At 48.7% G+C, this 23,932-nt stretch overlaps 1 protein-coding gene across 5 annotated transcripts in view; it reads left to right on the top strand.

The window, feature by feature from the left end:
- The window catches only part of TEP1 (telomerase associated protein 1), a 39,580-nt gene extending 19,200 nt beyond the window's left edge, over positions 1 to 20,380 (top strand). For 4 of the 5 annotated variants that reach the window (XM_042942566.1, XM_042942565.1, XM_042942567.1 and 1 more), the window contains 41 exons: positions 130 to 207; positions 987 to 1,117; positions 1,431 to 1,490; positions 2,394 to 2,552; positions 3,225 to 3,401; positions 3,631 to 3,751; positions 4,336 to 4,460; positions 4,723 to 4,836; positions 4,942 to 5,059; positions 5,219 to 5,413; positions 5,533 to 5,708; positions 5,795 to 5,951; positions 6,064 to 6,243; positions 6,692 to 6,784; positions 7,079 to 7,211; positions 7,368 to 7,518; positions 7,766 to 7,899; positions 8,109 to 8,197; positions 8,454 to 8,568; positions 9,205 to 9,448; positions 9,641 to 9,764; positions 10,576 to 10,700; positions 10,825 to 10,924; positions 11,137 to 11,292; positions 11,439 to 11,651; positions 11,905 to 12,058; positions 12,165 to 12,377; positions 12,962 to 13,122; positions 13,364 to 13,477; positions 14,678 to 14,785; positions 15,151 to 15,283; positions 15,364 to 15,440; positions 15,803 to 15,935; positions 16,074 to 16,210; positions 16,361 to 16,485; positions 17,781 to 17,924; positions 18,076 to 18,172; positions 19,086 to 19,191; positions 19,297 to 19,502; positions 19,606 to 19,710; positions 20,164 to 20,380. In XM_042942566.1, the coding sequence (XP_042798500.1) occupies positions 130 to 207; positions 987 to 1,117; positions 1,431 to 1,490; positions 2,394 to 2,552; positions 3,225 to 3,401; positions 3,631 to 3,751; positions 4,336 to 4,460; positions 4,723 to 4,836; positions 4,942 to 5,059; positions 5,219 to 5,413; positions 5,533 to 5,708; positions 5,795 to 5,951; positions 6,064 to 6,243; positions 6,692 to 6,784; positions 7,079 to 7,211; positions 7,368 to 7,518; positions 7,766 to 7,899; positions 8,109 to 8,197; positions 8,454 to 8,568; positions 9,205 to 9,448; positions 9,641 to 9,764; positions 10,576 to 10,700; positions 10,825 to 10,924; positions 11,137 to 11,292; positions 11,439 to 11,651; positions 11,905 to 12,058; positions 12,165 to 12,377; positions 12,962 to 13,122; positions 13,364 to 13,477; positions 14,678 to 14,785; positions 15,151 to 15,283; positions 15,364 to 15,440; positions 15,803 to 15,935; positions 16,074 to 16,210; positions 16,361 to 16,485; positions 17,781 to 17,924; positions 18,076 to 18,172; positions 19,086 to 19,191; positions 19,297 to 19,502; positions 19,606 to 19,710; positions 20,164 to 20,286 (5,604 nt within the window). In that variant the 3' untranslated portion in view covers positions 20,287 to 20,380. Of the gene's footprint in view, positions 1 to 129; positions 208 to 986; positions 1,118 to 1,430; positions 1,491 to 2,393; positions 2,553 to 3,224; positions 3,402 to 3,630; positions 3,752 to 4,335; positions 4,461 to 4,722; positions 4,837 to 4,941; positions 5,060 to 5,218; positions 5,414 to 5,532; positions 5,709 to 5,794; positions 5,952 to 6,063; positions 6,244 to 6,691; positions 6,785 to 7,078; positions 7,212 to 7,367; positions 7,519 to 7,765; positions 7,900 to 8,108; positions 8,198 to 8,453; positions 8,569 to 9,204; positions 9,449 to 9,640; positions 9,765 to 10,575; positions 10,701 to 10,824; positions 10,925 to 11,136; positions 11,293 to 11,438; positions 11,652 to 11,904; positions 12,059 to 12,164; positions 12,378 to 12,961; positions 13,123 to 13,363; positions 13,478 to 14,677; positions 14,786 to 15,150; positions 15,284 to 15,363; positions 15,441 to 15,802; positions 15,936 to 16,073; positions 16,211 to 16,360; positions 16,486 to 17,780; positions 17,925 to 18,075; positions 18,173 to 19,085; positions 19,192 to 19,296; positions 19,503 to 19,605; positions 19,711 to 20,163 lie in introns of those variants that run through there. The other variant, XM_042942570.1, reaches the window with a different exon arrangement.
- Positions 20,381 to 23,932: the final 3,552 nt, after the last annotated feature.

Below are 23,932 nucleotides of genomic sequence, written 5' to 3'. Positions count from 1 at the left end.
GGACACATGCTGGAAAATCAGGAAAGGCTTGGATATATACAGTGCTGAAGATTCCCAAGCAGTATTTGGTGTTTGTTGCTTACCGATTGTCTCCCATGCAAATAAGGAACATGAGACTCTTTCCTTCAGGAGCCAGATGGAGAGGATGAATGGTCCCTGCACACTTTTGGGAAGTACCTGTTGTCTCTGGCTGCCCAAAGGGTCCCTGTGAGTAGTCCCCAGTCCCTGAGAAACCCTCCCCGCCCTCACCCTTCCCTCCTCAACTGATGTGTGTAATTTCTCAAAGGTCATCTTTCAAATGATGGGCAGTACCCACACCCACTTCCTGCTGGCTGCAGCCCTCTGCTGTGTGGTGGGCTGGTAATTGTTTAACAACCGGTGCTCTGGAAAAAAATGAATCTTGGTTAATAGCATTTGCTAATTTCTAAGGTGTAAATTACTCCAATCATGGCTGATTTCAAGCTGCCAGCATGATATCAGTGAACAGAGGTGAGAAGAGATGCTCAGTAGCACACCATTATATGGTATTTCTACAACGTAGATCGAGTATGTAAATAAGATCTAGATAATGGTAAAATGTAGTAAAATAACTAGGAAATGATGAGTTTCAAGTATTTATTACCTTTGTTTTTAATATAATTTATTTAATTATAAGTTTATACTCTTCAATGTTTAGCAGTGGCACTATTTAACAACTGGATCACAAAATTCCTAAAAATGTAACAGTTAGCTCTTGTGAGCCTGAGTGAGCCAGCTACAGCACACCACTGCCCCTCCCCCACTTTCTCGCCCCTCCATGTCAGGGTGTAGTGGCTCCCCCATCCTAAGGGCTCTCATGAGAGGCAATTTCCATTCCCTTCAGTTCCCTTCAGAGTTCTCCTAATCCCCTCAGCCCCAGAGATCTCTTCTCTTGATGTCCTAAGCTTATTAGCATCTCTTCTGTCCCTGTGCTCCCTGTTCTCAGCCCCTCCCTTTTCATCTTACAGGTGGACAGGGTCATCCTCTTCGGCAATGATATGTATGAGAAACTGATAAATGAGGCCAAACAGCGTTTCTGGCAGCATGTGAATTCCAAGTGCCTCTTTGTTTGTGTTCCCCTAAGTAGGATATGTGACACGTAAGGACGCTCAAACTCCTTGTCCAGTGCCAAAAGATAGGTTTTCATATTTCCTCTCTACCCCCACTGGCGCTTGGGGCATTCCCACTCACCAGATGCCTTCCATCTCTGCCTCCTACCTTGATTGCACTTCAAATACTAGAACCTTCTCTGAAGTCTTTAGCCTAGCTCCATACCCCTTTGTAGGGGTCCATCCCAGCCCCAACCTAGCACATGACCCTAATTAAACATGCAGAGGTGGGGTATCCATCCTAGAGCGCAGGGACTCTGTGTTCCTGGCACTGTTTCTAATGGTTGCTTCTTCCTTTGCCAGATTATCAGATTCAAATCCCAATGACGTGACACTCTCAGGCTGTAATGACGGGATCCTGAAGTGAGTACAGAATGGACGCACAAGGGGTTGGGGGCTTTGTTAGAACGTCTTTCAGAGATTACTTGTGTCTTCTACTCCACTTACTTCTGTTTTTAAGCAAGATAGAAGTTTGTTCCTCTTTTGCCACTGTCCAGATGTAGCAGCAGCAGAATGTTACAGGGACCCAGACACCTTCTATCTTATTGTTCCACCATCCTCAAATACTCTGCTTTCACCTCATGGTTCAAGACTGCTGCTCCAGCCCCAGTCATCATTTTTGCATTGCACCTAGTAGGAAAGAGGAGAAGGGGACAGGGGAGGTTGCACTGTTCTCTTTTAAGGGAACAACGCAAGGGTTGGTCACATCATTTCTATTCATTCTTTGCCGCCTCTGTTCCATTCTTGATCCAGAGTAAATCTCATGCTAAATTTATTTATAGATGCCAAATTTACAGAAATCTTTTAACTTTGTCTCTATGCTTAGCCTTCTCATTTACTTGTTTTCTCTCTCCTACCTTTTCCTTTGTATGCCTCCATCGTCCCCCAGCTGCTAGTAGGAAGCCTCAGGCCCATTCCTCCTCCAGAGAGCTTTCACAGCTGATACAAAGCTGATCAAGCTCTGAATGGGATGGCCTTAGTCTTTAATCTTTAATCTTACCCTTTGCCAGCCTAACTACCCCTGGCCCAACAGAAAGCCCATGATGACCATGCTAGAGCTGGGTGTCTTCTCTGTTCCTTCATCCCTGTAGTTCTGCACCCCTGTTTATTTTAAGTCTACATTCACTGCTTGTGGTTGTCTTCTTAAGGGGCTCCAGTTAACTGGGTGACCTACCTCTCTATATCTTTGTCCCCTGCCCCCTTGGAAGACCTGCCTGATTCTGACTCTGGTATTCACTCTTACTTATTTTGTTATATTTATGTCAGGTTCATTGCAGAGCGTGGAGTCTCCTGTCTTCTAGAGCACGTGGGGCAAATGGACAAAATATTCAAGATTCCACCACCCCCAGGAAAGACTGGGGACCTGTCTCTCCGGCCACTGGAAGAGGTCACTCTAAGCCCCTTGGCTCTGATTTCCCAGCATGGGTTAGTCTATGTTTCTATGCCTTTGTGAATCGGGAGACACTGTGGTCAAAACCTGCAGAAATTCTGGTGGCTGCAGTTCTGGCTGTGGAGATGCTGTTTGTTCTACTCACTAAGTAGAACTCATCTCTTTCCCAGGTAGGGATTTCCCTGACGGAGGAAGTTGTCAGATAGTGAGCATACTACTTTCTCTACCTGGGCAGGGGGTCAGATGTGAGGCGGGCAGCAGGCAGCGGGCAGCATGCACTGTGGACATACAGCCAGGGCTCAGGCAGAGGGCTTAGGAGAATAGGCTCTGGCTTTCTCATCACAGCTTTGCCAAGTAGTAGCTTGAATCTTGGGCTAGTTGTTTTTAATTTCTTAAAAACTTTAGTTTTTTATTAGTAAAATGGAAATAATGATGGTGCTTACCTCACAGAATGGGCAAATAGTAAGTGCATAATAATTAGCTGACAAAGAGGGATATGTGAGAAATGGCAAGTAGGGTTTAAGTTCCAGGGCTCTGCAGGAGAGGCTATAAGCAGGTTATTCTCTGGAGGCCTGCTGGACCTCACCCTGGCATCTGTCATACCTTACTTGTACTGGCTTGTGCTGAAGGATGTGCTCAGCCGCATCTGTGGAATTGGGTTGTGGGGCTGATTGCTAGAGTGAGCCCAAGCCTCTGCTTACCCCCAGATGGCGCAGCATCAGGCTTTTCATTTCCTCCACTTTCCGGGACATGCACGGGGAGCGGGACCTGCTGCTGAGGTCTGTGCTGCCAGCATTGCAGGCCCGAGCGGCCCCTCACCACATCAGCCTTCATGCCATTGACCTGCGCTGGGGCGTCACTGAGGAGGAGACCCGGAGGAACAGGTGAGGGGGCCACAGAGAAGAGCTGGGACAGAGATGAGGGGCTTGAGTGGTAGAATTGAGGTGGGTAGGGTTGAGGCTACAAGGGAGTCTGAGGGCCTAGGGCAGGGGCTGCTATTTGGATGCTAACAAGAGCAGTCTGCCTTTACTTGGCTCAGTTTTGAGCCAGGGCCCTATCTTCCTATTTATACCTGTATTCTCTGATCCAATGCCTCCATAACCATGTCTGCAGACAACTGGAAGTGTGCCTTGGGGAGGTGGAGAACTCGCAGCTGTTTGTGGGGATTCTGGGCTCCCGCTATGGCTACGTTCCCCCCAACTACAACCTCCCTGACCATCCTCACTTCCGCTGGGTAAGGCAGGTTGGGGGTTGGAGTGGGGTCTGGGGAGGAAACAAAGGTTGGGACAAGTGTGGAGAGAAGCCACAGTGTGTCAGGAACCTTGGGACTAGATCTGAGACTTGAAGGTGAAACCCAGGCAGAAGGTTCTGCAAGCGGCCAAGTCATAGATGAGGGAATTCCTTTGAGAAGTACCTCCCAGTTGGCCAAGGGATGCGAGAGGTAAGAGGGTAGGTCTGTTTAGGGTTTGCTATCAGACGGATCTGGGTTCTGATCTCCCTTCTATCATTTATAGATTGTGTGACTTTGTGGGAAACGGCTTATCCTAACCTAGCCTCAACTTCCCCATGTATTAAAGAGGAACAGTGGAGTCTATACTGTAGGGTTACTATGAGGATTAGAAATCTATTTTTAAAAATGCTCAACATGTGACAGGCATTCAGTACATGTTAGCTACTAGCTGTGTTTTGTTGGCTTGTGTCTGGAGGGAGGGAGGAATATTGCTGAGATGCAGGAACCCTAGGGTCTTGGTAGGTCTCAAGGGAGGGGTCAGTGTGACCTGGGACTGAACCAGCCTGTTCTCTGCCCTCTCCCTGCAGGCCCAGCAGTACCCTCCAGGTCGCTCTGTGACAGAGATGGAGGTGATGCAGTTCCTGAATCGGGGCCTTCGTCAGCAGCCCTCTGCACAAGCTCTCATCTACTTCCGGGATTCTGGCTTCCTCAGGTACCTGCTGTTGCTTCTGGACCTCGCAGGCTCAGGGGCCAGATCTTCTCTCTCCATAGCATTCAGAGTACAGGAGGGGGAGCTAGAAGAGAGTACAAGGCTCAGAAAGCTTGCCTTGCAGCACCAAATAAGCCTTGCCACTGAAGCCAGGTGATCTCTGCTTGCGGAGTTTTAGGGAACCACAGCCAGGTCTGATGGTTGGGGCTGAAGAGAGGCTGGGGTCTGAGTGTAGCCTCACTTTTGGGGTATCTTTGGTGGTCAGCTGTGTCCCAGATGCATGGAAATCTGACTTTACTTCTGAGTCTGAAGAGGCTGCACATCGAATCTCAGAACTGAAGAGCTACCTGAGCAGACAGCAAGGGATTACCTGTCGTAGGTGAGCTGGGGTGGGGGTGGGGTGGGTAGAGAGCCCCTGCATGGAGGAATATATGGAGGGGGGCCAGGCCCACTCTGACTCTGCTTGTGCATGGTTCACCTGTAGATACCCCTGTGAATGGGGGGGTGTGGCAGCCGGCCGGCCCTATGCTGGGGGGCTGGAGGAGTTTGGAAAGTTGGTCCTGCAGGATGTGTGGAATATGATCCAGAAGCTTTACCTACAGGTCAGCAGGGGCGCCCATGGCCAGGGTAGTGGAGAGAAGGTAAGGTGGTCTGGGTAGTCCTGGATGGGAAGTAATTTGGTGGGGGCTCTGTGAGTTTTCAGGTCTGGGGTTCCTGAGGGGCATGGAAACATTATCAGTCACTGTCCCATGTGTCCTCAGCCTGGGGCCCAGCTGGAACAGCCAGTGTCCATCCCAGATGATGACTTGGTCCAGGCCACCTTCCAGCAGCTGCAGAATCCATCAAGTCCTGCCCGACTGCACCTTCTTCAGGACACAGTGAAGCAGCTAACGCTGCACCGAGGGAGGCTGAGCCTGGTGACCGGGCAGTCAGGACAGGGCAAGACGGCCTTCCTGGTACATAGTCTCAGAGCCCCGGGCAGGAGGAAGTGAGGGCCATGTAGGCTAAGGAAGCAGGGCACAGGGAGTTGTGCATGTAACAATGTGACCATGTTTTCTCTTTGCTGTCCATGCAGGCATCCCTTGTGTCAGCACTGCAGGCTCCTGATGTGGCCAAGGTGGCCCCGTTAGTCTTCTTCCACTTTTCAGGGGCCCGCCCTGACCAGGGTCTTGCCCTCACCCTGCTCAGACGCCTCTGTGCCTATCTGCATAGCCAACTGCAAAAGCCAGGTGCCCTCGCCACCACCTACCGGTGTGTATCCCCCATTAGTCCAGCCTTGTTGATTCCACATGATCCCACCCTGTATCTCCCTCTCTCACTGATCCTGGTCCTTACAGGGGCCTGGTATGGGAGCTCCAGCAGGAACTGCTGCCCAAGTGTGCTCAGTCCCTGAAAAGTGGCCAAACCCTGGTGTTGATCATCGATGGGGCTGACAGGTTGGTGGGTCAGCATGGGCAGCTGGTCTCAGACTGGATCCCAAAGACACTTCCCCCGGTGAGTGTGAGAAGGAGGTGGGGGTGGGATGCAGTAGTGGGGACGGGGGCTCTCCAGCCTTCTCCCCTTCTTTTTCCTTCTACCTTCTTCTCTTTATGCCCAAATATCACAGCGGGTGCACTTGGTACTGAGCGTGTCTACTGACGCAGGCCTGGGGGAGACCCTGGAGCAGAGCCAAGGTGCCCATGTGGTGGCCCTGGGGCCTCTGAAACTATCTGCCCGGGCCCGGCTGGTGAGAGAGGAGCTGGCCCTGTATGGGAAGCGGCTGGAGGAGTCACCTTTTAACAACCAGGTTGGATGTGGGCCAGGGCTGGAGTGTGTGAGGCCCCAGGGTGCTGAGGCTGCTAGCTGCCCCGTGCAGCCCTACTGCTTTGTTTCTGTAGGAACTCTGTGCCAGGGGATGCTGTTAATAAGATAACCGGGATTCCTTATAACACCAGCCAGCCTTTTTCCCCTAGAGATAGCCTCCCGGGGTCCATCCCAGTGAGGGGAGGAGTAAGGCTGTGATTCTTGGGTGGGGTGGGCTGAACCACAGGGGCTTTCCAGAAAGTAGGGCTGGCTGGCAGAGCAGTATAGCAAAGGGATGGCTGTGAGGTGATGCCATCAGGTCACTGCTGGGGATTCTCAGAGGAGGAACTGCCCTGCAGTGGGCTGGGTGCTTGGGGTGGAGCTCAGGGGGGTTGAGGACTGGCTGTGGCAGGCTCTCTGCTCCCCACACTGAGTCCCCTTCGTCTTGTCAGATGCGGCTGCTGCTGGTGAAGCGGGGATCATCCCTGCCACTCTACCTGCGCTTGGTCACGGATCACCTGAGGCTCTACACGTTTTATGAGCAGGTTGGTTGAGAATGTAAACCCTCACCACTTATTTTCTAAGTCCTAATCCACTTCCCATTCTTCATTCAGCTCCTTTCACCCCCATTCCTCTACTTTTCGTACCCTGTCCTGTGTCATCTTGTAATCACCATTCCCCATCTCGACTCACCACTACCCTCACTTCTTTCCCACTGTTTCTCTTCCTTTTCTCATCCTTTCCCATGATTTCTCCAGCTGCCCACTCCCCTCCCCACAACGAAAGCCACCTCTTCTCCTCCCCTCACTGGCTAAAGCCCGGTCTCCGTCCTCTCCCAGGTGTCTGACAGACTCCGGACCCTGCCGGCCACTGTCCCCCTGCTGCTGCAGCACATCCTGGGCACCCTGGAGGAAGAGCATGGCCCTGATGTCCTTCCCCAAGCTTTGGCCACCCTTGAGGCCACACGCAGTGGTCAGTGGTTGGGATGGGCTGGGAGAACGAGAGTTCAGGGGTTGGATGACCTTGGTTCAGTTGGGGTCTCCGTGAGCAGTGTGAGGAGGAGCCAGGTGTCATGGGATGGGTATGCTGTGTGGTTTGGTGAGGGCCTCAGAGAGCTGGGGTTTGCAGGTCTCACTGTGGACCAGCTGTACGGAGTGCTGAGTGCATGGCGGATACTTCCCAGGGGAACCAAGAGCTGGGACGAAGCAGTGGCTGCTGGTAACAGCAGGGACCCCTTCCCCATGGGCCCATTCGCCTACCTCGTCCAGAGTCTGCGCAGGTACAGCTGCCCCCAGCTGAGCTCCCACCAACCTCCTGTGCCTTCACATCTTTGAGCCAGAACCCCATGTGGTCCTTTCTTCATTCCACCCTCCCCTCAGTATAGGCCCTGACACACAGGCCCTGAATGGGTTGCCACTCAAGTTACCACTATATGGGATGGGAACGGGAGTCCACAGCTGTGCCAGGTACTCACTGACAGGCCCCCTTCCCTCCTCTCCTGCTCTGTTTCCCTCACATGAGGACAGTTTGCTAGGGGAGGGCCCCCTGGAGCGCACCGGTGCCCGGCTCTGCCTCCCTGCTGGGCCCCTGAGGACAGCAGCCAGATGTCGATACGGGAAGAGACCAGGGCTGGAGAAGACAGCACACACCCTCATTGCAGGTGATTGGAGCCCAAAGTGACCCCGGGGCACTGAGTGTAGGGCCTATACCCGGAGGCCAGGACCACCTACTGGTGCTCCCCATCAGCTGGCCCCTCACCTGCCACCCCAGTGAGCGAATGGCTTTTGCGGTAGCCTATGGAATACGATCTTTGGAGATGCTTTAGGGCTGAGCCCATCTCAACGTCTGTTCTGTGATCCACACCTGCAGCTCAGCTCTGGAAGACATGTGACCCCGATGCCTCGGGCATCTTCCGAAGTTGCCTTCCTGAGGCTCTGGGAGACTTGCCTCACCACCTGGTTAGTCTCGAGATCCCATAGACACCTCCCAAGCAGCTGCTTTGACTGTTCTGAGACCCCACTCCCTCTTGACTGCACCATCACCACTACCATGATGCCCCTCTACCTTTCTCCTTTCAGTTTTCCTGCCCTCTTCCTTGAGGTCCTTTGTCCCAGCTCCTAGGTTGAGGTCCTGGCTGCACAGACAAGGTCTAAAACTAGACTATTCCTCCTCACCTGCCTCTTCATATCCTAATGAATCCAATGACCTTCCCAGCTCCAGAGCGGGAACCGTGACCTTCTTGCAAAATTCCTCACCAATCTCCACGTGGTGGCTGCACATCTGGAACTGGGTCTGGTCTCTCGGCTCTTGGAGGCCCATGCCCTCTATGGTGAGAGGTGGCTTCTCTGAGATCTGGGCCTCCTGGGTGTGTTCATGGGGGGTCTGCTCTGGGGGAGGTATAATGCAAAGAACAGTTAAATTTCTCTTCTAGGTTAAAAATGCCAAAGGGGTAAGCAAGTAATTTGCAGGGGACCTTCTGCCCAGATCTCTTAGACCAGAGGTTTCCAAACATTATTTAATAGGTATAAAATTACCTAGGATTGTTGTTCAAACTGCAGATCTCCGGGTCCCCAGATTCCATTTCCCTAGGTCTGGAGTGGGGCCTACGGCTTTGTACGTCTAATGGGTGTTCCTGATGTGGGGTCAGAAGACTTTGAGACGACATCTTATTTTATTTTTCTCTTTTTTACTTTCTAAAATTTATTTATTTTTTATAATTTACATCCAAGTTAGTTAGCACATGGTGCCACAATGATTTTAGGAGTAGATTCCTCACTGCCCCTTACCCATTTAGCCCATCCCCACTCCCACAACCCCTCCAGCAACCCTCTGTTTGTTCTCTATATTTAAGAGTCTCTTATGTTTTGTGAGACGACATTTTAGACACTGCCTGACATACTTGGCTAATGGGGTTAATGGGGGTCTAGGCTAGCCCCCCCAGTGACACAGTGCTTCTTTTCCACAGCTTCCTCAGTCCCCGAAGAGGAACCAAGTCTTCTTGAGACTGACACTGCTGTGTTTCACACATTCCTGAGGCAGCAGGCTCCAATCCTCAACCAGTACCCCCTGCTCCTGCCCCAGCAGGCAGCCAACCAGCCTCTGGACTCGCCTCTTTGCCACCAGGCACCCCAACTTTCCCAGCGGCGTTGGCGCCTCCAGCACATGCTACGATGGTTGAATAAGCCCCACACCGTGGGGGGCCGGCAGAGGTAAGGCCCTTGGCCCCAGATGCTGGTAAGCCCACCAGAGAGCAAGCTACAGTCCTTTTTGAAACTGGAGAAAAAAGGACAGACCAAAGTCACTGTGGAGAGGGGGATTCAGGGACAGAAATGCAAACACGAGTTTCCATTTGCTTCCTTCCCTGATTCCTCATTTCCTCCCTTTCTTGCTACTCTCTCTAGCTCCAGCCTGTCTCTGACAGTTTCCTCATCCCCCACTGCAGTGACCTTGTGCCCCAGGGGGCAAAGAGCTGCTGTGGGCACAGCCAGTGGGATGGTTTACCTGTTGGACCTGAAAACCTGGCAGGTATGATGCTCAAGGCGGGCAGAGTTTGCCTCCAGAAAAAGCCTCACAGACTAGGCAAGCCAACCCCACCTGTTTTCACCCTGTTTGATTCAGCAACTTTTATTTCCTCACATCAGATCGAAAGCTTGGTCACAAAATCAATCATGCTTTCCAAATATTTGCATCACACCTTCCCTTCAAAGTTGTACTGAGGCTGTACTGTACTAAGCATCACAAGGAAAACAGGGGTAGGACATTGTCTTTGCCCACCAAGTGGTCAGTTTTGTTGAAAGATATGACATACAAGGGGAAAAGGAACCAAAACATAGCCGGTACTTACCGGAGAACAGGGACAGACAAGGGCAGGCATTCCAGTTGAGTGAAAGGCATAGGGGAGAATGTTTCCTGGAAATTGCTGGAATGAGTAGAGGGTGCTTAAGGGATAGTAACAGCAGATTAGGCTGCAGAGGTGGGTCCCACAGCCACAACCTCTCTCTGCTTCCCACCCATATCACCCCCCCACCCCCATAGCATGCATGCATGTAACACCATTCCCTCCTCAGACCCATTAAAATCTTCTGTGACTTGGGGATACTTATGGGGTTTGGAGTAGGGGGAGACTTTGTGGCCCCACTTGAACTTGAGCTTGGCCAACATCTGGAGTTGGGCCCAATGCTTTTTACTTTTAACAAGCATTCCTGGTGTGGGGACAAAGGGCCACACTTTCTCCATCCCTTCTTGCCTTGGCCTCCTTTTTGATTGGGGCTTGGAGTGCTGGACATTGGGGGGTCAAGGGAATGTCCTGAGCATGCTTTCCTGCTCGTTCTCACAGGAGGAGAAGTCTTTGGTGAGCGGCTGTGATGGGGTATCCTCTTGCTCATTCCTCTCGGACAGTGCCCTCTTTCTCACTGCCTTTGATGGGCTTTTGGAGCTCTGGGACCTGAAGCAAGGTTGTCGGTAAGGGGTCCCTCCCTCATGTCTGGGAGTGAGGGCCTTCCCTGCTTGTTGGGAGCCCCCAGGGGAGAAGAAAGAGGAGGGAGGCCAGGGGCCCCAGGAGCCTGACTTTGTCTCCCTGGGATAGGGTGCTCCAGACCAAGGCTCACCAGTATCAAATCACTGGCTGCTGCCTCAGCCCAGACCGCCGACTGCTGGCCACTGTGTGCCTGGGAGGATGTCTGAAGGTAATGACCAAGGGGCTGTGGTAGTCAAAGTGGCCTTAACTGCCAAGTCAGCCCCGTGAAGTTGTTTTCTTTGTGAGGCAGAGCTGCTGACTGCTTAGCTGGGGGAAGCCTTCCCTGCTGAGGGCAGGGGACTGGATAAGGTGGCTTCTGGGACTGTGATGCTCAGGCATCTGTACTCAGCATCTAGACTCCTCTCCTTCTCTCTCCTTCAGCTGTGGGACACAGTCCGCTGGCAGCTGGCCTTCGAACATACATGTCCCAGGCCCCTGAACTGCATTACTTTCCACCCAGAAGGGCAGGTGATAGCTATAGGCAGCTGGGCTGGCAGTTTCAGCTTCTTCCATGTGGACGGGCTCAAAGCTATCAAGGTGAGATGGTCCTGTGTAGCCCTGGGGGAGGAAGCTCAAGAGGGTGGGAGCAGAAGATGTGGAGCGACAGACACCCACGTTCTGTTTCACTTTGGGCTTGTGTTGAGAGCAGTTCCCGACATTTCCATTTCTACCTCCTCGTGTAGGAACTGGGAACCCCAGGAGCCTCCGTCCGTACCTTGACTTTCAATGTGCCTGGGAGGGTTGTGGCTGTGGGTCGGCTGGACGGGACGGTGGAGCTGTGGTCCTGGCATGAGGGGGCACGGCTGGCTGCCTTCCCTGCCCACCATGGCACAGTGGCCGCTGCCCTTTTCCTGCGCGCTGGGTGCCAGTTACTGACAGCCGGAGAGGATGGCAAGGTCAGGTTGCAGAGGGCTGGTGGTGGGTTCTGAGGAGGGGGTACAAAAGGCAGGGAATATTTGGGTAAGGGTGGAGCCTTTGTCGGGGAGACAGGGGAGGAGCTTAGCTGGTGCAAGCTACAGGGAGAGGGGTGCAGGTGTGTGTGCGAGCAGCTCTCCAGAGAACACTCTTTGGAAGGAGGACTTTCATGGGGGTGGCTGTCACTCTGGGGGTGGAAGTGGTGTATCTTTAAGTCCTGTTCTTGGCCCTCAGGTTCAGGTGTGGTCCGGATCTCTGGGTCGGCCCCGGGGATGCCTTGGTTCCCTTCCCCTCTCTCCTGCCCTCTCTGTGGCTCTCAACCCAGATGGCGATCGAGTGGCTGTTGGGTACCGAGCAGATGGCATTAGGATCTATAAAGTTGCTTCAGGTACTGAAGAGAGAGAGGATGGGGTGTTTGGGCCTTTGGAAAGAACATCCCTACCCTGAATTCCCTTTTGGAATGTGTTACTCTATGTTTTCTGGTCATTCTCTAGGTTCCCAGGGGGCTCAGTGTCAAACACTAGATGTGGCAGTGTCGGCACTGGCCTGGCTCAGCCCTAAGGTGTTGGTGAGTGGTGCAGAAGATGGGTCCCTGCAAGGCTGGCATCTCACGGAAAGTTCCCTTCAGTCCCTCTGGCTCTTGTCCAGATACCAGAAACCCGTGTTGGGACTGGCCACCTCCAACGAACTCTTAGCTTCTGCATCAGGTACTGCTGGGTGGGCAGTGAGCAGCTTTCTTTTAAAGATGCTAATAGTTTCCCTCAATTTATATGTGTATGCATACAAGAAAATACACACACATACTTTTTTTTTTTTTTTTACAACTTTGAAAGTGGTTTTAAATGCATTTATCTTACATAAGCAGTCTAGACTATTTCTTCTTATTTCCTAGCCCTGATTCTGGGACCTCTTTGTAATCCCTATAATTCTTTGAGTTTCTGCCCAGTGGGACACTTTGCTTTGTATAGGAATGATATTCCCTTATGAGGAGAGATGTTGAGGTGAAAATGAGGAGAGAGGCCTTAGTCCTCTCTAGGTAGGAAGCTTGGTCCAAGTAATAGTGGGCACTTGAGAAGAGGAGGGTCTGGAGGTGTAGCAGGGAGTTAGACAGCTGAACTCATATGATGACTAACCCCCTATTCAGGCTTTCCACAGCCTATGACTCACTGCTTTTCTCCCTGGAGCTGTGCCGTGGGACATCGCCCTCGCCCCGCATGATTGCCTTTGTCTTTGGGGTCCTGTCACACTTCCTCTTTCAGAGAATCTTCCCTTCTCCCTATTTCCAATGCAGAAGATTTCACAGTGCGGCTCTGGCCAAAGCAGTTGCTGACACTGCCCCAAAAGGCAGAAGACTTTCCCTGTGGCACTGAGCTCCGGGGACATGAGGGGCCTGTAAACTGCTGTAGCTTCAACACTGATGGAGGCAGGCTGGCCACTGGGGGCAGGGACCGGGTGAGCCACAGGGGTCCTCCCGCCTTGGGCCCCACAGCCCCTCTGGTCCCTGGATTCCTCAACAGCCCATTTCCCATTGCTCCCTAAGGCATTTTGTTTTGCCATATCTCCTTTGCCGCATCTGCCCACCATCCCTTCCTTGATATCCCCTTTCCCTTTAAAATTTCTTGCCCCAAATGGCCCTGGTATTCCTGCCTCCCTCCTGTGGTCCTGACTGCCCCCTCTCTTGGGACCTATCCAGAATCTCTTCTGCTGGGATGTGCGGATGCCCAAAGCCCCTGTTCTGATTTACTCCTTCTCTGCTTGTCACCGTGACTGGGTCACTGGCTGTGCCTGGACCAAAGACAATCTATTGGTAAGGGAAGAGGTGGGGGTGGGGCAGAGCTCAGCAGGGTTCCTGGGGGAGGACAACACTGTCCATCTCATCCTATTTCTAACACCCATTTATAATAATAGTAATAGCTGACATTTATTGAGCACTTAGTATGTGCCAGGCAGCTCTTTGAATGTCTTGCCTCTTTTACTCTTTACAACTCCTTGTAAAGCAGATACAGATACTACTATTATCTCTTTCACAGACAAGGATATAGAGCTCAGATAGATTAAAGAACATTTCTAAGGTCAGGTAAGTTATGAACTGAACCAGTAAACATAAGAAAGCCCATGCACTTGGGGTACCTGGGTGGCTCTGTCAGTTAAGCATCTGACTTGATTCCAGCTCAGGTCATGATCTCATGGTTCGTGAGTTTGAGCCCCACGTGGGGCTCCGTGCTGACAGTGCAGAGCCTGCTTGGGATTCTCTCTGTCTCCCTCTCTGCCCCTCCCCTGCTCATGCTCTCTGTCTCTATCAAAATAAATAAACATTAAAAAAAAAGAAGAAGAAGAAGAAAAGAAAGCCCATGCTGTTAACAAGAACACACACTGTCTCCCTAAGGATTTAGTGTGCCCTGTCCCTGCAGTTAAAGGCTATTGCTATGATTTCTTTAGTCCTAAGGCAAAAAACAAAAAAACAAAAAAAACCAACTCAAATTATGCACTCAAGGTTGGTAAAACCTAGTGTTCCAATGCAGAGTCCCTATATTATTCTCAAGAAGAGATGAGAAAGGAGTATCAGTTGAATAAACTTGTCATATCTGCCCTGTCCTTGCCTTTTAGGCAGCTGGATCTTTTCTTGGCATTGCAGACTTTTCACCTTTGTCTGGGTTTGTTGACTGACATTATATTAATAACAAGGACAATAGCCCCTATTTATTCAGTGCTTAGTATGTGCTAGGCAGTGTGCTAAGTCCTAAGTCCAGGCAGGTGCATTAGCCCCACAGCAGCCATATGAGATAGATACACTGTTATTATCCTTATTGAGTAGATAAGAATTCTAAGGCTTAGAGACATGAACTTATCCCAGGTCACAAAGTAAAGTGTGGCAGAGCTAGGATTTGAACCCAGGACATCCCATGTTCTTAATCACAAGCCTTACTGCTCCTCCCCAATATTATAAACACACAAAAATGCTGGAACCATGCTGATAATCCCATTCCTCCAACCTCTGACTCTGCAGGTCTCCTGCTCCAGTGATGGCTCTGTGGGGCTGTGGGACCCAGAACTGAAACAGCAGCTTGGCCAGTTCCTAGGTCATCAGAGTGCCGTGAGCGCCGTGGTAGCCGTGGTGAGAAGGCAGTGGAGAGCTCAGTGGGGGCTCTAGGAAAGCTAAGTAGGCTTTGGGACACTGGGTGCCTTGGGTATCTAATCTCAAAGGTAAAAGAAGTATAAAGAATGAGATACTCGGGCCTGGATTAGAACCGATCTAGGATATTGAGGCTGAGGGTTGGTGTGATGGGAGGAAGAGGGCAGCTTAGTATCTGGACCTCATGCAGGATTGCAGTCCTGAGCCACCCAGACTCTGTCCCTGCGTTTTCCTCACTCTTTGACAATGCCTAAGCCTTTAGTGGTCTGCCCTCACCTCCTGGTAGGAGTCACACTCCCCATATCCTGCTCAATAGGACTCTGTACTGATCCTGTGCTCTGGGGCAGGAAGAACATGTGGTGTCTGTGGGCCGAGATGGGACCTTGAAAGTGTGGGACCATCAGGGCGTGGAGCTGACGAGCATCCCTGCTCACTCAGGACCGATCAGCCACTGTGCAGCTGCCTTGGAGCCCCAGCCAGGTAAGGGATTGTCAGCCCCCTTCCCTCCCTTTCGCCCATGCTTCTTCCCTTCTTTTGACTTAGTCTCTGTGCCTTATCAGCTGGGCAGCCTGGGTCAGAGCTTCTAGTGGTGACTGTTGGACTGGATGGGGCCACACGGTTGTGGCATCCACTCTTGGTGAGTTCCCTGAAAGGACGGGGGTGGGCGGAGTGGAGGGGGTATAGTGGAACAGCCTTTTGTTGTGTTGACATTCCTGTGCCTCCCCCTCCCCCCACCGCTGGGCCCACCTCCATCCTTTCCTCCTAGGTGTTTCACTTTTTTTTTTTTTTAATGTTTATTTATTTTTGAGAGAGAGAGAGAGAGAGAGAGAGTTGGGGAGGGGCAGAGAGAGGGAGACACAGAATCCAAAACAGGCTCCAGGCTCTGAGCTGTCAGCACAGAGCCTGTGCAGGGCTCGAACCCACGAACTATAAGATCATGACCTGAGCTGAAGTCTGACTGACTTAACTGACTGAGCCACCCAGGCACCCCCCTCCTAGGTGTTTCAAACACACACCCTCCTGGGACACAGTGGTCCAATCAGTGCAGCTGCTGTTTCAGAGACCTCAGGCCTCCTGTTGACTACCTCAGAGGATGGTTCCATTCGGCTCTGGCAGGTACCTAAGGAAGCAGGTGAGTGAGTCATGGAGCGAGGCAACATATGAAAGAGGGGTGTGTTCGTGGGACCATGAAGGTCAGGGTGGCCTGATATCTCCTCTTTCATCTCAATAGTGGTTCAGCTTCTAATGCATCACTTCCTTCCTTCTCCAGATGACAGGTATATGCCCAGGAGTCCTACAGCCATCACTGCTTTGGCCTGGGCCCCAGATGGTTCTATGGCAGTGTCTGGGAATCAAACTGGGGAACTAACCTTGTGGCATGGAGCTAAGGCTGTGGCCACAGCACAGGTATGTTGGGGCAACCTTGGTTCCTTGTGTATGTGAGTTCTGGCTGTGCATGTAGTGGCACGTGCTGGGGTAAGAGGGATGTCTGGGAGTGGAAGGAAGGTTAGTCCTGGCTCCTCAGGAATACTGAAATGGACCTGTTGTGTTCTCAAGGCTCCAGGCAGCATCAGTGCTCTGATCTGGTACTCAGCACACACCTTGATTGTTCTCAGTGCTAATGAAAAAGTCAGCGAGTGGCAAGTGGAATTGCAGAAGGGTTCGACACAGAGAAATTTCAGGTGAAAGGGGGCAGCTGGGTTAATGTGATACCACGGTGGTCTCCTCACACCCAGGATTTTGAGCAAATCACTCCACCTCTACTTCTGAACTAGGAACTAACAGGATGTTAGTAAGTGGGGAAAAGACCCTGGGAAATTGTTTTTGGTTCCTCATCATGTCAATTTAAATAATAATTACCAAGTGCCTACTTTATGCTAAGCTCTGAACCAGGCAGTATGAACCAGATTGAAAATCCTTTTTTTTTTTTTAAGTTTATTTTTATTTATTTTGAGAGAGAGAGAGAGAGAGAGAGCAGGGGAGGGGCAAAGAGAGAGGGAGACAGAATCCCAAGCAGGCTCCACGCTGTCAGGCAGAGCCAAATGCAGGGCTTGAAGTCATGAACCGTGAGATCATGACCTGAGCCGAAATCAAGAGTTAGACACTTAACTGACAGAGTCACCCAGGCACCCCTGAAATTGCCTTTTAATTAAGGAAGCACAGTGGAAGAATGTGCACTTAAGTAAACCACCAGCAACATGCAGAGTGGTTAGTGCTATAATGAAGAGAGAGATACATAATTCCTGGGGGTGCAGAATTTGAGAAATTTATGGTGTACAAAAGAGTTGCTGTTTGATGTTGGGCTTAAAGGATGAGCAGGAGTTTTCTAGACCCATAAGGGAAGGGAATGATGTTTCAGGAAGAGCAAGTAGCATTAACAGAAAGCAAGGAGGCATGAGAGTGCATGGTATATTCTGGGCACAGCCAAATGTTGGATTCTTGGTGAGAGTGGGGGTGGGGGTGTCGGGGAATTTGGATTGAAAAGATAAACTGGGGCCAGGTTGTGGAGAGCACAGTGCTAAGAATTTTGAACAGAATAATGATCTGAAATTGAGGAAGAGGATTCTAGTGGCAGTATGGAGGATGGATAGTAGTAGAAAGATGTGAAGGGCAGGGAGATCACCTTTACATTAGTTGTTCTAGTCCAGGGAAGAAATAATGTGGGCCCTGAGCTGGGCAGTAGGATGCAAAGTGGGGAGAGAGGTTTAGGCATCTGTAACAAGTAGAATCCGCAGTGCTTATCAACCAGGATGGAAGGAAAAGACAGGCATGTAAGAGATTCTTAGTTTGGGCAGGTAAGGAGATGGTGATAATGAATACTGACAGAAGGAAAACAGAAAGAGGAAGAGAATTCATAGTGAAGTTAATGCATTGTGTTTGTACTTCACTCCTAAGGAATTCATGGGGAGCAGAGGAGCCTGAGAGAGGGGGACTAAAATAGGAACTTTCTGTCTCATGTAACTTTTTTGCGCTCCAGTCTTCACCTGAACCGAGTTCTGCTGGAGGACTTAGGGTTCCTGACAGGTGTGGCCCTGGCCCCAGACGGTCACACCCTCATCTTGGCCAAAGCAGATTTGGAGTTGCTGCACATGAAGCCAGGGGATGCTCCCTCTATAATCTGGTAGGATCCAAAATGCTGTTTCCTCTCAGGCTACAGAAAGAGGAAAAGTGGGTTAGTGGTTACCCTGAAGTTTGGTCTAACTTAGAACAAAATACTGGGATCTCATAGAGAGATGTTCATGGGTTTGCCTTCTTTCTTTCTTATAAACCAGGAGCGGCTTTACAGAATATCCTATTATGTTGTCTACCCATCAAGACTATGGTGTGTTTGTCCTACAGCTAGGGAACTCTGGAGTTCTTTATTTCATTGTAAGTCCTATTTGAGTATGTATTAAAATGAGCATTTGTCCAGGGCCAATATATATATACATATATATTTTAATATTTGTTTATTTTGGGGAGGGCGCAAGTGAGGGAGGGGCAGAGAGAGGAGGGATAGAGGATCTGAAGCAGGCTCTGCCCTGACAGGCTGATAGGGTCCAATGTGGGGCTTGAACTCACGAACTGCGAGATTCTGACCTGAGCCAAAGTCAGATGCTCAACAGGTGCCCCCCAGGACCAATATTTTTAAAACCTTGGGACCATGATTGAGGATAAGAGGAAGGGAAAGGCATTGGTTCTAAATTCCCTTCTCTTCCTTCAACTGGAGCATTCTATAGTGGGTTTCGGCTTTCCTATGAGATTTTTTTGATACAAAAAAGGATTCTAGTTTTAAAAAGATCATGGGAAACCATCAACATAGGAGTTTTCTTAATTGCATTTTTTAATGTCTCTCTTGCCTTGCCACTGCAAGTACTAATATCTGGAACAAAACAGACATATCTTATAGACAGTACATGGGGTGAAAGAGGGCAGACACAGAAGGGTACATGCTCCATGATTTCATTCAAATGAAGTTAAAGAACAAGCAGAAGTAATTTACAGTGATAACTCAGAATGTTGTTAGCACAGGGGGTGGGGGTGCTCTGGCATTGACAGGGAAGGGACGTGAAGGCAAGTTTCCAGGGTGATGGAAATGTTCCGCAGTTTGATCTGAGCAGTGATTACATGGATGTGTACATGTGTAAAAGTTCATTCAGACATACATGTAAGATTCATATGCTTTACTGCATCTAAATTACAGTTAAGAAAAGTTCTCAACAGCCCAGAGCTGAAAAGAGTTGCTTTGGCTGGATAGGGTCAAGTGCAAGTAGGCTAAACAAAATGAGCCATCCTTTCACAGAGGCAAAAGGAATCAGGAGAGTTTGAACAGAGCCTGAACTTTGATCTGACCTTGGAGAATCCAAATGGGACCCTAGTGTTAGTAACTCAGGCCAAACCTGAATCTGGTGAGTGTGATGAGTGGACTGAAGGAGTCTGGAGATGCCTTGTGGGGGATGGTAGGTCCTTCAAGGCTGGAAACCTAGCTCTAACCTCTGCCCTTGAAATGGCAGAGTCGTCATATTTGTGTGCCAGTTCTGATGGGATGCTATTGAAACTCGCCAAATGCACCCAGGAAGGAGAATGGGACACAGGTGACATCTGGCAGAAAGAAGCAGAAATGCCTGAAACTCCAACTCCAGGGACAGAGCCATCTATGAATGACAGCATAGATAGCTGGTCACCGCCCCCACAGCTAAAGACACAGCAGCGTAGAAAGGTGAGTTTGAGGGAAGGATCACAAATAGAGGGAAGGAGGCTCTAGGTCTGACAGACTGATGCTTCCTAACAGCTCACCATACCGCTTCTCCTTTCCCTCCAAGATTCACTCGGGCTCTGTCACGGCTCTCCATGTGCTGCCAGGGCTGCTGGTGACAGCCTCAAAGGACAGAGATGTTAAGCTGTGGGAGAGACCCAGTATGCAACTGGTAAGTGCATATATGTGTAAGAAGGGCTAAAGGATGTCACAAGAGAGGAAACTTAGGCAAAGAGTGTACAAAAGATCAAAAATCTGGTTTCTTCTGTCTTTGCTATGACGTGCAACTGACCTGTTTCCAGATTAAAGGCATTAATGTGAGGGGCACCAGAGTGGCTCAGTCATCTAGGCATCTGACTTCAGCTCAGGTCATGATCTCACTGTTTGTGAGTTTGAGCCCCACGTCAGGCTCTGTGTTGACAGCTCAGAGCCTGGAGCCTGCTTTGGATTCTGTGTCTTCCTCTCTCTCTGCCCCTACCCTGCTTGTACTCTGTCTCTCTCTCTCTCTCAAAAATAAACATTAAAAAAAATTTTTTTTAAGGCATGAATGTGAGAGATAAACAAGTTAGTAAGGAGGCCCTAGGCTTGTAGCCCTTATCTCCCCCTTTTCTGTTCCCCGTTGTAGCTGGGCCTGTTCCAATGCGAAGGGGCTGTGAGCTGCCTGGAACCTTGGCTGGGCCCTAACTCCACCCTGGAGCTCGCAGTGGGAGACACACAGGGCAATGTGTACTTTCTGTCCTGGGAATGAAGGCAGAGACACCACTGTGCTAGAGATGCAAAGCCTGAAGATACCAGTGGCTACTTTCTTGATTAAGTTTTAAAAATAAAGTGTCAGAAAACCTCAAGTGCAGTCTTGCCTATGCTCTGAAGTGGATGTGGACCAAGAATATGGGAGTTCTAATGTTTTTTTTTTTTTCTGATTTAACATTAATTCTTATTAGAACTGCAAGAAAAAGAGCCAAATCTATAGTAGACATTCTTTGAAACCAGGCTTTAGAAATCTTCTATCATTTGCTAACCCCAGGATCCTAAGATACCATTCCTGCCAGTAGGAAGGATGAGTGATGTTGCACAGCACTTAGTGTGAACAGAGAGCTGAAGACCTCTCACTTAGTCAACAAAGAATAAGAGGGGTGCCTGAGTGGCTCAGTTGGGTAAGCATCTGACTCTTGATTTCAGCTGAGGTCATGATCTCACGGTTCATGAGATCGAGCCCTGTGTCAGGCTCTACATTGATAATGCGGGGTGTACTTGGGATTCTCTCTCTCTCTCCCTAAATAAATAAATAAATAAATAAATAAATAAATAAATAAAACATTAAAAAAAACTAAAAGAAGAAAGCATAAAAGAAGGAAGAGTGAGTTGAAAGTGCCCAGTTAGGGCATTTAGAGAGAACATTAGGCTCCACTCATAGAAACGGTGTCTTCTATGCAGAACTACCTACCCAGCTAAGAGATGAAAAGCCAGGCCACTGAAACTACAACGAGACTTCTGGTTTTCACACCCTCTGACAGAGCAGCAGCAGCCATTTGACTTACATACATTTGTCAATATAGTAATTTGCATTCTTGGAAGAAATCACAAAAGTGTATCTCTCAAATTGAAGTTCACACAGATTAAAACAAATGAAAAGGTAGAATAATTATACCAATGGACTCACCAGGGACTGTGATCCTTCTAAGCTCTAGAACCTTATTTTCCTGTAATTCTATCTTATGGGAGAGGAAGTTCCCTGAGGCCCTTTCTAAGGGTTAGGGAAAGGTTAAAGATCTATGTCCCAAGAATTCAAGGACTTGTATATGAGAAGCCAAGATTTTGTCCTGGTTGGTAAGGTTCTCTTAAAGAAATACCACTGCACTCTGACCTAGAAATGAGTTTTGTGGATTTGGGGAGTTGAGGGGTACTGAGTTTTGTTCTCATTGCACCTTGATTCTAGGTTTTACATGGAGAAATCACCTGAGGGACTTTTTCCTTACCTCTACCAATGCCTCATGGTCTCCCTCAGCCAGAGGATAAAGACATAAGAAATGCCATCAGCTGATGTCTTAATCATAGGTCATGCTTCTGTCTTTTCTCATGTGCCTCATGCAAGGACTCTAAAAATACTTTCAAGACCACCTCCTCCATACACCTTGTGACTAGAAGTCCAAATGAAGGTTTTTTGAAATTTATGATTTATAATACTACCTAGAAACGCTAGAGATCCATGGCATGGCATCATCCTAAAAGTTGCTGATTTCAATCTTTGGCCTTTTCCTCCTCTGAAAGCATGGGCCAAGGACAGGAGGAAGCCCTAGATGTCTGTCTTCCATGCTTAAAAATTCTACAAAAGCACCCCACCGAAGGCTAGAGGAATGGAGATAAAGAAAATTAAAAGGCTAACTTGACCTTTGCTCAATAGACTCAGCCTTGTTGGCCAGGCCTCCTTGAAGGGGTTTTTCTACCTATTTTATCTTGTAGACCTTGTATCTGGCAAGGTCAGAGTATACTTGCTATGAGTGACAATAAGAAGAGACTCTAGGTAAAAGTAAGTATGTGCCCAAGGGAGTTGAGGTTTTAGTTTAAACATCTTCTGAGTTCTTATCATTAAGAAGAAATTCAGTGTCTCCTAGTATCTGGATGAGTTCCACAATTATAGCTATTGGATTGTGGGATCATAGGACATCAGAGCAGTCTTCTCCTACCCATCCACAAAAATATATTTTTCATATACCAAATTTTTATACATGTTTCTACCTATCTATTCACAATCTGTTTTCAAATCGAGAGCAGAGCTACTTAAAGTTTAGTTTGTAAACTAGTGCCGGTCCACAAATCATTATTATTATTATTTTTTGTTTTATTTTTTATATTTGAGAGAGACAGAGAATGAGTGGGGGAGGGGCAGAGACAGAATCCGAAGCAGGCTCCAGGCTCAGCCCAACGCAGGGCTCAAACTCACAAACCGTGAGATCATGACCTGAGCTGAAGTCTGGCGCTTAACTGACTAAGCCACCCAGGTGCCCTGCCAGTCTACAAATTATTAGTGGTTCACAGTAAGTACAGAAATTGAGAGTAAGCATTTAGAAATTGTTATAGAAATTTGAACAGTAATCTTATATATCTGACAAATTTAATAATAAAAACTGAAGCTTGTAGTTTGTATGCTTTTCACTTCATTTTCCTAGTTCCTCATTTTTATTAAATTTTATGAAAGTATTGTTCCATGACAGACCAGAAATTAAAACAAAGAAACAATTGGTCCTTCATCACAGAAAGTTTGAGAAACACTATTTAAGAGAAACCCGGTACCCAAGTGGCTAAAAGCATAAACTTGGAAAAAGCCTGCCTGAGTTCAAATCTCCATGCCTCCCTTTCCCTGTCTATTAAATAGGAACAATAATGGGACCTACTTCTTGGGGATATTGTAAGAATTAGATGAGTCGCGGTGGGTGAAACATTTGATGTGCTAAGTGTTCAGTAAGTCTAGCTTGACTGTTCTTTTACTGACCCAATAGTGCAAGTATTACCTTGTTACTCTTCCTCAAAAATGTCTTCATTACTGGTATTTATTTAATTGGTCAGATGAAATCTGGGCTAAATTCTTCAGTTTTCAAAAAACTTATATATGTGGAGCTGATATTCTTTCAAATACCTTATCTTTCCGTCCAGGAAAATGGATGTGTTTTCTGTCAGTTAGGATAGTGAGGTTATGCTATGGTAACAACTCCAGAATCTCAACAGCTTAAAATAACAAAGATTTATTTCTTCTCATGCCACAGCAAGGATTCATGAGCGATTCTGCTCTACTTTGCTCACGCTTAACATTTTCAGTGACTGCAAAGGCAGGAAAAAGGAAATGTGGCAAAAACCAACCAAACAAACAAAATCTGTGGGCTCTAAGTCTTCAGTCTAGAAATAAAACACATCACTTCCACTCATATTTTGTAAATGTGAGCAAAGCAAGTCACATAGCCCTACCCACTGTCAAAAGGGAGAGAGGTATCATCCTATCTCGTACTGGGGAGAACCAGGAACCAGATACACAGTTATACCCCTAAAGAACCTATTGGCATTGGTGTTTTTCCAGTAAAATGGCTCTTAATCCTTTTTTTTTTAAATCATTTAAGATTTCCAGAAGAGTATTCCTATATACTTTTCACCAAGCTTCCTCTAACACTAACAACTTCCATAGCCACATTTAGATTTCCCATTTTCTATAGTCCAGAATACATTGCATTTACTCATCCTGTCTCCTTAGTCTCCGCCAATTGTGAGTTTTTCAGTCTTTCTATAACCTTGACACTTTTGAAGAATACTGGTTCAGTGTTTTGTAGAATGTCTTTCAGTTTGGTTTTGTCTCATGTTTTTTCATGAGTGAACTAAGATTGTGGATTTAAGGGAAGAATAAAAGA

Source organism: Panthera leo, chromosome B3 (assembly GCF_018350215.1).
Source record: "Panthera leo isolate Ple1 chromosome B3, P.leo_Ple1_pat1.1, whole genome shotgun sequence".
NCBI lineage: Eukaryota > Metazoa > Chordata > Mammalia > Carnivora > Felidae > Panthera > Panthera leo.
This window is presented reverse-complemented; position numbering and strand designations above follow the sequence as displayed.